At 39.2% G+C, this 12,709-nt stretch overlaps 1 protein-coding gene across 2 annotated transcripts in view; it reads left to right on the top strand.

Annotated features, from left to right (window-relative positions):
- NFAT5 (nuclear factor of activated T cells 5) overlaps nucleotides 1-12,709 on the top strand; it is a 74,941-nt gene that overhangs the window by 34,227 nt on the left and 28,005 nt on the right. The window contains exons 2-4 of one of the 2 annotated variants that reach the window (XM_072873001.1): nucleotides 5,187-5,248; nucleotides 5,709-6,267; nucleotides 11,098-11,290. In XM_072873001.1, coding sequence (XP_072729102.1) covers nucleotides 5,738-6,267; nucleotides 11,098-11,290 — 723 coding nt within the window. In that variant the 5' untranslated portion in view covers nucleotides 5,187-5,248; nucleotides 5,709-5,737. The remainder of the gene's footprint in view (nucleotides 1-5,186; nucleotides 5,249-5,708; nucleotides 6,268-11,097; nucleotides 11,291-12,709) is intronic. The other variant, XM_072873000.1, reaches the window with a different exon arrangement.

Raw genomic sequence — 12,709 nt, forward strand, 5'->3', positions numbered from 1 at the left:
CAAATAGTGCCAGAGACACTTAACCCATCCAATCTCACCCAGGGTATAGGTCGGTCTTGTTTTCAGACTTCTTCATAAGTCTCTTTTCTTTCTCTCTTTTCTTGTTATTTTTTTTGTTTTATTTCTAAATAGTGGATTGATACTGATTTGAAACTAAACTTTTTGGAAAAGTTTTTGACATTACACCAGTAATACAAGAAGAAGAAAAGTAGAAACCCAAGTTTGGCATGTGAGGTGTTGAAAGCAGGTTTGCAGCCACTTTGTAAGTTCTGGTTTTTACCTTTAAAACCTTTGGCAACACAAGGGTTGATGGTGGAAATTTTGCACATAGTATCCTTCTGGTTTTGTTCTGAAATTGTTCCTCTGTGTCCAGTGGTTCAAATAAAGCAATTAACATACAAAAGCCTTATCAAGAACATGACATGTTAGATAAATTAACAAATTTAATAAATGGGTATGCTTCATATATTAAGCTTATACACCACCTAAAGCTCACCCTGTGTGGTGAGTTTTCATTTTTGACACTTAATTGTTTTCTGAACATAGCATAGGGGATGGCATGGGATGCAGGCTAGGTTCTGAGAAAAAGGAGAGTTCTCTAATGGCTTTTTGCTAGTCCTGGCTGTTTGTGCACAGGTGGCTGAAAAACTTGTAAACCCAAAAAAATCTCCAGTTTATTTGCATTTGCAATCTTAGGCTTTCCAGTCTGGGAAATGACTTGCTTTGCACTCAGCTGCAATTAAAAAAAAAGGCACCAGGACTCTGTTTCTTTTGAGAACTTGGTAATCCTTGTTGTATTTAAGGATCTCTTTGGAAAGAATGAACAAGGATTTCAGGATTGGCTCCACGTAAGTGTTATCTAAAGACAATACTCCCTCAATGCCAAGTAGTGATTTTTTTTTTTCCTCTTTCTCCTGCCTTTCAGACCTTTTTTTAGAGGCTGAATGCCTTGTTTGACTTCACAAGATAATAGGATATAGAAATATATGTCATTGCCTTAGTTGCTAACTCGGGAGGTAATAAATTTTCTTTGTACGATGCTTTATGTTATTGAAAAGAAAAAGACTGCACTGATTTGCTCATGGGGATGCTCTTTGCCATGTGTTCCCTTAGTGTCTCATACTATATTAGCCTGTGATTTTTAGCAGCATGCATTTGTGCCACATGCGTGTTGCATCCCTTCTTCCACTGCCTGCTTTTTGGCTGCTTTTTGTTTTCAGAAAGAACCTGAATTATTCAGTCTCTTGGTTGTGAATGTAATTCTGTTCACTGCCTGAAAGTAAGGGAAGTGTTTGGGAGCAGTAGGCACCTTTTTTAGACGTTCTGGGAAGCAAATGTACAAATGACTGGTATCATGAACAACTGGAATTTCTTTGAAATTCAGTCTTCCTAGGAGTAGTGCGGAGTAATCGGTTAGCTTTATTTGCATTCTGAACTGCAGCACTAACCACTTAGTTTGTCAGTTCTTGGTTATTTTCTATCTTTTGTTTACACATTATAAATTGCTTGTTAGCGATGTGTAAATTATGATGTCCAAAACAGAACCAGGACTTCCTTATGCTGAACTGTTTGATATCATTCTGCCTGTCAGAAAAAAAGCTTGTAGGATAGGCAAGAAATTCTGAATTGCTTATTTCACCTACCTTACATGTTACAGTGATGGCAATTAATAGATTCAGGAGGTTTAGTTTCAACAGTGATCAGAGTTGCTCTAATGTGGAAGTAGTTTTCTTCTCTCTCTCTCTCTCTCTCTGTTTTTTTTTTTTATTTTTTAATTAAGAAAAAGGAAAAAAAACACCTTGTGATGCTGGTGCACGTTTCATTTATAATACTGTGGCTGCATACTTGCCATAACATGCACTTGGCTTCTATTCAGTGTCGTTGCTCTGAAAGCAATTTTTATTTTGAGGCTGTGTTAAAATATACTCAGTCTTATTTCAAAATGTACGTACTCATTTAAACGATATATTTGTCATTGCAAGCACTGTTAAATTGCAAACGAAAGAGCCACCTGTAACAATTCCCATTAACATGTGTCTAAAGAAAGTAACCTCAAATAAAAGAGATGTTTAAACTGGGAAAGGCGTGTGTATGTGTCCACTCTTAACTTGACAGACCAGCAACCAGGTACACCCTCACACTGAATGTCCACTGGTTATACTTTGTTTATTATCTGCATGTTGGGGAAAACTTCATTCCTTAAAACCAGGATAGGCAAAATGCTCTCACCTTTTCAAGTTTGAATTACTGAAAACTTTAGAATAAACTTTTTTTGTTTCAAAATGCAGCGTATTCAACCAAGAGATCTCCTTTGGGTATCGGATACGCATGTGTTGTCACTGGCTTTAGAATAAATTGATAAAACAAAATGGGAGCCGTGGAAAACATATGATGGTTTACTCACTGTAGTAACTTTGTGAATTCTTATTTGGTTGACCCCATTCATTTATTTATTACTTTAAAGGAAGATGAGTTGGCTAAAGGCCTGCAGACTCTGTGAGAAAACATAAATTTTACTATGTTGCTTAGTATTTGCTTAACTTAAAATGTTACTAAAGCAATTACCAATTTATCCCCCAAAATAGATTTTAAATTTATGTATTTGTTCGAATATAGCCAGTTTATTTCATTGGCTGTAATATTTGTCATATATTTATGACAAAAATATTTGTCAAATATATTATATATTTTTGTCATATTTTTAGTTATAGTAATAGAGAAGACACTGGTCTGCACATGCTTTAAAACACTTGCATGTTTGTGATGGTAATGGCATTCATTTGAGCTAAAGGCTAGAGAGAGGTTTTCTTGCCATTACTGTTTAGCTTGATCTTGTTTCGATAATCTAACCTTATTGTTACACGGGGGTGTGTCTGATAAATGGAGGAGACTATAACCAATTTATAGGGGACAGTATTTATTTCCTTTTTAAATGTATAAAGGAAAAACATACGCACATATTCATACACATACATGCTTTTTAACTTCTAGGAAAACAACCTGGAGGAGAAATTGTTGTGGATAGCAATAATGGTAGCAACTTAAATATTGCAAAATGCTGCACCCGAAAATAATGATACCATTACCAGCTCTTTTAGCTTTATAGTGAGAAGTATTTTGTTTAGTGATGTATTTATTTTTTTCCTAGGAAAGTGAGGGAACAGTACAGTTGTTGCATTTCTGGACAGGGTATGCATTGATGCATTACATATGCAGGGTATGGTCAGTGTTTGCCATACCCGTTCCAATGCAGACCTGTGTATGGATTGTCATTTCAAGTTTTTCTTATAGGTATTTTAAAAGACCTTTCAAAAACATTCGCAGTATTTGCTGCAAAAAGATAAATCTTTGATACTAATCCATTGGAGGAAAAGTCTTCCAATTCTAGAGCCCTGCTACCTGGTTCAATGTACGTGGTTATTTGTCAAAGTCTTTGTCCTGGACAGGCAAACGTGAGACGTGCATACACTGCGTTGTACTGTGCATGATACTCAGTTTCATCTGTTAGAAGAAGAATTGATTTTAAATGGGGGAAATATTGCTGTTCAGTAATCCAGTTCTGCAGCATTACTGCTGTGTGCTCCACGTATTCCGTTTGCAAACACTTGCATGCAGCATATATGCTGTATGCATGCTGCATATTTCTCTTGCTTTCTGTTTGAGTGTATAGATGATGAATGGAAACTAATTATATTTTAACATACCAAAGTAAACATCCCAAATAGCAACGATCTTTCTCAACTCAAAGTGGCTGCAAATCAGCTCCTAAATATTGTCACTGAAATTAATATCTAGATTTAATAGTTCTTGCCAATCCTATAAATGTTTTTGAAAAAAGCATTGCATTAATGCATGATATAGAAAGGATAAATTTGCCGTTAAATTGGAATGCAGTTCAAAGTGACTGAATTCTCCAATTTCAGCCACTATATTTGCCAAAGAACCAACTGGAAAATGGAACTGGTATCATTCATGTGCTCCTGGTTCACTGAGAGGTTCGGGGAAGGGACTTCCTATGAAGATAAAAGCAGAATAGTTTATTGGTAAACTGTAATGACCATGAAATTTTACAATCTGAAATAGTGTAGGTTTACTTTTAAATTCATTTAGCACAGAAAAGCTATAAGAAACAATAACGGTTTAATAATTCTTTATCATCAGTCATTGATACCCCTGGTAATCACAAGTAGGCTGGTTTATAGGAAGGTTTGCTAAGTTTTGCTGTTCGTTAAATATACGTATATCATGGCTGAACATACTTTATTCTGTTACTTTTAAATAGCTTAAACTGGATAACATAGTTCAACTATGTGTAAACCTTTTAGACTTGAGAGATTAATGTAATGTTTTGGATTTTAAAACAAATTGCAAACAACAAAAAAGAAAACATCATGTTCCTCTTAATAATAGGTATTACCTCTATGACACCAGTTACTGGCTGAAGACACATATTGTCTAATTAGGCATATATAATGTACAATTTGTTTCCAAAATTGGATTATTTCTATGGTTCCGGTTTATTGTGTAAGGTGTGGTCAGCAGCGCAGAAATACAGAAAATAGCATCTCCCCCCTAGGAAGTTTAAATCTGAATATAAAATTCAGTTAGTTATTCCTCAGTGAGCTACAGCTGATTTAAATAAATAAATAAGGACCTATGGTTGTCCGTGCTGCTTCCTCTCAAATGTTTTAGCCTACGTTTTCAGCTGATTTGTCCATTAAAATTCTTCAGTGGAAATTATTATGTTGTTCTCCAGAAATCTTCAGAGTTTTGTTTTAATCATTTAGCTGTCCCTTCATGTTTCTAAACCAGATTGATCAGTGTGACCTCTGGAGAAATCACAATCACATTGTTTAAAATATCCTGCTTAATATTAATTTTTCAGAGGTCTGTCCCAAGCTGTCTCTGTATGCAAAAGGGACTTGGCTAATAAAGTCTGAGAGAAATCTGTGTCGGTGACTGAAAGCGTGAAATTACAGAAATTTCATGTCGTCTTGTATGAGCACGTCACCAATATAGATATTTCATCCCTGTTTTGAACCTTCAAAATAAACAGCTGTGTCATAGTGACTGATACCAGTTCCATTTTGCCTACCGACTCCGTTGATTTTATATTTTATTTCTCATTTATGATGGAATAATCAGCAGCTCTTTTTCTCATTTATTTTCTCATATTTTTATTCCAGGATTTGCCTCTGAAGCAGGGAGTGTCTGCATTAAAAATGACCTGTAGTTCTCTGCTTCATAGGTTAGAAACTTATTTTAATATTTTGTGGCTAAGCACAGTCCCGTCTTTTTCAAAAATAAAAAATTCCAACAATAAATGGTGTAATTGGCATTGAATGTGGATTATAAGCATTTTGCGTTGGGGCTTCCATTATTTTAGATGAAATGGCTTCTACAGAAATAACTAGTCCAGCTGAGGCAATGAAAGCTCTGTTTACTTGCAGCCATTTTTATGAATTAACATTAAGTTTTAAAAAAGTTGATTACAGTGGATCATTCTAAGTCTTATTTGGACATTTCCAAAGTACTGTACTGGCTAGGCTGTATTGCTTTAAGCATTTACATTCTAAAACTTACCAAATTCCAAATATTTGTTGGGGGAAAGAAATCGGTTCATAAATCACTTTATTTCAATGGGACTGCTATAGCCAGCACACAGAGAACCATGTATCTTGTATTTACTTCTGAATTATACACCGCAGATGCTTCTTCAGCTCCTTCCTCTTCCTCCATGGGCGGTGCTTGCAGCTCCTTTACCACCTCTTCCAGTCCTACCATTTACTCTACCTCAGTCACCGACAGCAAGGCTATGCAAGTGGAGAGCTGCTCCTCAGCCGTGGGGGTAAGTACCAGAGGGGTAAGTGAAAAGCAGTTAACCAGTAACACAGTCCAGCAGCAGCAGTCAACGCCGAAGAGACACACAGTCCTGTACATCTCGCCACCACCTGAGGACTTGCTGGACAACAGTCGGATGTCCTGCCAGGATGAGGGGTGTGGATTGGAGTCAGAACAGAGCTGCAGTATGTGGATGGAGGATTCACCCTCCAACTTCAGTAACATGAGTACCAGTTCCTACAATGATAACACTGAGGTGCCACGTAAATCACGCAAACGAAATCCAAAGCAGAGGCCAGGGATCAAACGTCGAGATTGTGAAGAGTCCAACATGGATATCTTTGATGCCGACAGTGCCAAAGCGCCTCACTATGTCCTTTCTCAGCTCAGCACGGACAGCAAAGGCAACTCAAAAGCAGGAAATGGGTTGGTATCTGCTTTTTTTTTTTTTTAAAGTTCTATCGCCATATGTAAAACCAAACTAATAAAACTCCCCCTGCCCCCCGTCAAGTGTTCTGCTCAGGTTCTCACATAAATCCCTTCCCTTCTCTGCTGTTCCCTTTTGCGTCCTAGCCATGATAAGGTCTCATTAGACTTGTTAATGTTTATTTAGAAGATAAAGCTAAACTTTCCTGCAACAATTGGACGCAGCACTGACAAGCTCATCTGTATTCTTGTTTATCACTAAAAGATTGCAGAATTCCATTTATAAAATGGCAATGAAAACGTCATTGTATTTAAAAAGAAAGGCAGAATTGGACTGGACGCACCCTAAATCTTAATGTTTTTTGCAGGATTTTATGTGAGGATTTCAGTCTGTGCACTTTACCTGCTTCTCTTTGTCTCTCTCTCTATTTATCAGATAGAGAGAGTGATGGGAGTAGAAGTTAATGGCTTGTTAAGATTTCTCATCATTTAAATTAACACATCCTTTACTTTTAAAAAAAATGTTAAGATGATATGGTGAACCAAAATTTTGTTTTTTCTTGTGAATTCACTTCTGTATTTGATTTTTTCAGAAATAAATCTCTAATCCTGTTTCTCTCTGTGCTTCTGGGTTGTGTGCATGCGTGTGTCTGTACGTGGGCACGCCTGGGTGGTGGTCTCTCATCTCTCCCACTTCACACTGTTCACTAAATGCATTTCAGTAGTTGCTTAAAGAGGAAAAAGTCCATCAGTTTACAATAGTATGTTGATACATTTTTTAAATTTTATTTTTTAACTTGTGGCTTCTTTAGTACTTTTAAGGTGGATGGTCAAGTGGATAGATTTGGCTTTTTTACTTTGTTTTTTTTTTTGGGGGGTAGAGGGTGTATTTTGTTTCTGTTTTTATGTATGTGCTCGCAGTACGTTCTAATGTTCATCACAGTAATGGTGAATATTAAAATTTGACTGATGGGGGAAAGATTATGAACTTCTCATATTCCAAAGGGAAAGAGCCTGGAGTCTGTATTCCCAGGGTCATTGCAGTTCCATACTTAAAATTTCACTGTGAGAAAGTGATTCTGAGAAACTCTCCAGAGTGTGCTGGTCTGGGTACCGCGCCGGGAAAAGCCGAGCTGGTCGGTACCAGGAGCGTTGGCTCTGCCGCCCGCTCCGGTCTCCTCGGACCTCTGGGTCTTCTGGTCTCTCCTTACAACAGCCACTCTAAGCTGGACCGCACTTGTCCAGCATCTCTCGTTTTCACCAACTGAAATTGATAATAAAGGAAAACATTAGTACATGGTAGACCCGAAGAAGCAAATTAGCATGTGTAGAGCAGCTGCTTGGAACTAGAAGCTGCCTCCACCAAACAGAAAGGAGGTCAGGCTCTCCCTTACAAAGGGAAGAAACTTTATCGAAAGGCAGGAACTGTGTGACTGTAAATGTGATCTCTGGACAGAAAGGGGAGATTTAGTAAACTCTGGAACCATATGTACGATCTCAATCTAAAACATCACAAGACTGTGACATTCCCTAAAATGTTAATGGCTAACCAGTGAATGTTCATCGGTACTGTCAGCAATACTCTGTGAACGCAGGGGTAGATAAGCATAATTTTTTTCCTAACGTGTCGTATACAGGCTAGATTGAACTGCAGCAAAACTCTTATGTAACAGAATTGTCCTTTTAAATAAAAGCTCTGGGATAAGAAATGGCCACGATACTAGAAAACTTAATTTTGCAGTTGGAATATGGAGATTTAGCATTACAAATCTAGGTCACAGTAGTGACTTTTTTTTAACTTCCCAGCCTGATGGAGTTCAGCCAAGGGAGTTCATTTACTTTTGGCTTTAAGAAAGGAGCAAGGAAAGCACCCTTGCTAATTTGTGAAGTGGAAATAGCATTTGCCTCAAAAGCGACTTCTAGTCAGTTGTTTTTAAAAGCTAGGAAGAAAAAGAATATATTCCTGTGGAAACTGTTGGAATTTGTGAAAGCCTTTTTAGAAACGGATGAATTGATGGTGATGTGGGGCAAAGAGTCTCAGGTCTCCGACATCCTCGGTCTCACTTTCACTGTCAGGTCTTCACTGGGAACAGCCCCGATGCCAGTGCAGGACCAGGCGAACCTTAACTGATGAAATCTGTTCTAATAGAATCATGGGGTTTGCCACTTATATTTCTGTTTTAGGAAAGAAGTGCTAGCTTTGAGGAGGTGTTGTCTGGTAACAGTTAAGCTAGTCGTTAGTAATTAGGTAATTTGAGAAGAAAGACCACTGAGAAGTTCTGGTGAAGGCTTTACAATTGCTTTCAAGTTCAGCTAATCTGATTGAAAGTAATGATTACTTTAGGTTTCTAGAGGGAAAAATTTCAAAATAATTGTTAGGCAGCATCTCTTCACATAAATATCACAACGTATAAAATATTAGTATGTTGACAATTAAGGTAACTTGGGTTTTAAGAGTAAAGTAATGCCAGGAAAACGTAGAGTTGTGTTGGAGAGGCCAAAGTGTTAATGTCACACTGCTAAAACTTTGTGCTCCTAGTCTTCAAAGTGAATTTCATTTTGATGGCTGCCTCTCTAATGCTTCCCTTCACAACTCAATAATATCTCAGTCTCCTCGATTAATTTATGGAGGTGGAAAGCATGACAAGGCCAGGCTAAGCAATCCATGTGATGTCTTTACACGGAGCATTCTCCGGTGATGTTACCGTGCCCAGCCTGCCGGGTCCCAGGCACAGCGTTTCGAATAATGTGGTGGTGTTTGCAGTAGCTGAGGTTGCTCGGTGTTCCTTCCCGCGTTCCCTGTGGGAAGCTAAGAGATTGTAGCTGTGTGATCTAAAATTTTGAGTAAGAAAAAGAGAAGACTTTCACTGAAAGTCCATTGGAGTTACGTCCTGACAGGAAGAATAGAGAAAGAGATTATCTAACAAGCTTGAATTTGATTAGGGGTTTTGCTTAACTTGTACAGAAGCGAAGAGCATAGTGGTGTTAATTACAGTTTATTCAGTGTATTGCAGGTTTTGTATATGCTACATTGAAGAAGAATTTTGTCCCTTTTATTTTCCTAAAAGAAGGTATGTTTTTACATAGCATTTCTATTTTTTTGAACAGCCTGTTTGACTAGACTGTGGCAGAGTAATGGGACTCCGTGGCAGAAGGAGTACTCTTGCAGTCTTCCATACCCTCTGGATCCTGCCTCTCTGCTGTTACTGGGTTGAAGATGAGCGTGCAAGGCAGCCAGGGCTGCTCCGGGACGCGCGCTGGGCGTCCGTCCTGGGCTCAGCTGGATGAGCAGGAGGCTTGCTGGGCAGTCCCATGCTGAAGTGGTTAACCACGAACAGAAAGACATGAGTGAAATTCATACAAAGCGCAGACATCATAACAGCTCAGCAGTGTCTGTTTTAACCCTTTGTTACATATATTAAACGGTTTTGGAAGGTTTAGTAGAAGTAAGAGCATGACAAATAGGACTTTCAGGGGTATGAGATGTGGTGGAATCAGGGGGCGAAGTGCCCGACCTTCCCTGGGGCAGGAGAAGGCCCTTCTGCAGGAAGAGTGCTGGGCCAGGCCGTGCAGGGCCAGGGGAATGGCTTGGAAGTATTTGCGTACGACGTGGCCTTGTGCTGTTCGTTGCACAGTAGGCGTTTTAGGAAAGGTGCTGATACGTTTGTTAGTATAAATCATCTGGTAATTGGGAAGAGAACACTATGGGTTACCCCAGCCTTCAGGTCAGTGAAAAACTCATGCAGTGGCAAAGCTCTCGGTAAACTATTTTGAAGAAAAAGCATTTTTTTCACCCTCCTCCCTGAGAAAAAATCCTGGATGAATTACTTCCGTATGTTGCACATTGGAACAGGATTTGTTTTTTAGGCAATTCACACCTGTTACTTTAAACTGCTTCCTGTAGAGTCATTAGCTGTTAGAAACTACTTTTTCATAGTAAAAAAGAATGTTACATTCCACATAAACTCAGTGAGCCCTTTTTCTGCCTGTACCATTTGCCATGGCATGTTTACATTTGCTAGTGTTAAATGGGTTTATTAGATTTCAGTTCAGGATCCTTATACAAACCTGCTCTGTATAAGATCAAGATTTATTTTCCATTGTGCTTTAAAGTGAACACAAAACCGATCACATGATGATATACTTTGGAGGGCTTCCTCATTCAGGTTTTAATTATGGAACTGAACACAAGATACAGTACATCTTAAGGTACGCACCTGGAAAGAAACAGTCTTTTTGCATACACCGCAGATTTAAAATCGGTGCAATGATGTCAGAGCTTTTTACCATAACTAATTTGGTTTTAACATAAATCTATCAACCTCTTTTGACAGAAATTAGTATTTGTGTTTGCATGGATATGCAAGTTCAGGCGGAGACAGGCATGAGGCTGTTTTCCTATTTAAAGAAGTATCATTTAACCTTAAATCCATTCAGTGTGTGTGTGTACATATGTATATTTGTTACAGAAGTGAAACGGCTTATTCAGATAATATCAGGCTGTATCATATACTATGGAAAAGCAGGTTATGAGCTGCCTTCTGTTTGTTAACATAGTGTAATGCTAATTGCTTTTCCCTTCCTTTATGTTTACTCTCTGAAAAGCGGTTCCTATTTGCACTGCATGGAGGAGGCAGGGAAGCACCGTTCCTCTTCATCCTGCAGGTTTCCTTCTCTGTCAGAAAGAGAATTCCAAAGTTTGCTCTCAACTATAAATCTTCTGTCCGTTAATATACACTCTTTTATCTTTTTAGCTTTTCTGTGATTTAGTTTGTTTTTATCGGGGAGCTGCTTATAACATCTTTTTAATGGTCTGCTTTGACTTCCCAGAGCATCAGAGAACCAGAAAGCAGCTGGAGGGAAGAAGACCCCAATGTTGTGTGGTCAGTATCCGACCAAGAGTGAGGGGAAGGAGCTGAAGATAGTGGTACAGCCGGAAACCCAGCACAGGGCTCGTTATCTGACTGAAGGCAGCCGAGGCTCAGTGAAAGACCGGACACAGCAAGGCTTTCCAACTGTAAAGGTAGGCTGTTTAGCGTTAGGTGATACGGGGACTCCTTTCCAAGGGGTACCTCAGTAGAATGGGAGCCGGTTCAGTTCAAATAGGCCTAGATTCTCTATTTTTAGAGGGAAGGGGGGAGCCTTTGCAGTCTCCTTGCGGTAGAGACTGTACTGTATCTCTTCTTGCAGGTAACAAGAAATCTATTTGCATCACAAAGTTACAGGAGGAAGGAAGCTTTATGTCAAGGCAATGATACGTCACCTGTGATGCATGTCCTGTTAGACTACAATTATACGGACTGTGTAAATAGGTAGACGCTTGAAGCATACGAAAATAGGATAGTGAAATGCTGTAACTGTTTGATTGCTGATGGCAGTGGGTCATCATTATGCCTTATTGGTAGGGACATAAAACGAGGTTTCATTTAAAACAAAAAAATTTAAAGTGTTTTTTTTGTTTGATTTTTGGTTTTGTTTGTTTTTTTTTTTTAAATAAGAGATATCTGAATCCACATATCCAGTGTCTATCTTTCAAGTACAGTCATAAAGGTCTAACTGAGGTGTACTTTATGGGTCGTACTGCTCAGCACGGTTAGCAGTGGTGAAGTACATGTGGATTAGTAGAACCGGAGAATGGGGGAAGAAAAGAGGAAGCAGTTGTATGCATGCTTAACAAATGCAGCCTGCTTCCTGTATAGGCTTTGATACCTTGAAGTTTAGGTGTTGATGGTCACTTGCTCTGAGGCAGGGATGAGAGAGCAGCACTCGGGACTGAATGGTGTCCTCAATCCTTCTGATCAAGGGGAAGGCTCTGGATAGAGCAGATGCAGTCAGGGAGCCAGGGCCTGGCTGCAGAGCTGGTTTCTCCAGCAAGCATTTAGCTGCTTTGTTCGTCATGCTTCATTTGGAGGGGAGAAAAGGACAAGTGATGTAATTCACCTTACTCAAAGAGGGGAGAAATTGTTCATGATCAGGCTTGCCAGCCTGGTGAGGAGGGCTTTACTGTAAGTTCATCAGAGGATGGGAACCAAAGCCCTGAAGGGGAGGAAGAGCTACAAATGGAGAAGAAACACAAGGAAGAAGGCTACAAAGAGATCTTCCACATTCCTGCTCAAAAGGGAGGACATTCAGAGGCTGTTCTCCAGTGACTGAACACTAATGCACAGAGTGTGAATTTGCAGGTCTTGTTTCTTCCCTTGTGTAGTCACAGGGCTGTGACTTGACTGGAATCGCAGAGACTTGGGGTAATGTATGTGGCTGGAATGCAGTCATGGATGTGCAGCAGCTGTTTAGAAAGAAGACAGGACATGATGTATCATAAGGACCTCCAGCATGAAATTGGAGACTGGCCTGTTGAGATCAGAGGAGGAAGGAGGCTCAGGGATAATGTTTTGGTATCTGTTACAGACTGCCCGACTGAGAAGATAATAGATGATGCTTT

The sequence above is a fragment of the Ciconia boyciana genome, chromosome 9 (genome assembly GCF_034638445.1).
Source record: "Ciconia boyciana chromosome 9, ASM3463844v1, whole genome shotgun sequence".
Classification (NCBI taxonomy): Eukaryota; Metazoa; Chordata; class Aves; order Ciconiiformes; family Ciconiidae; genus Ciconia; species Ciconia boyciana.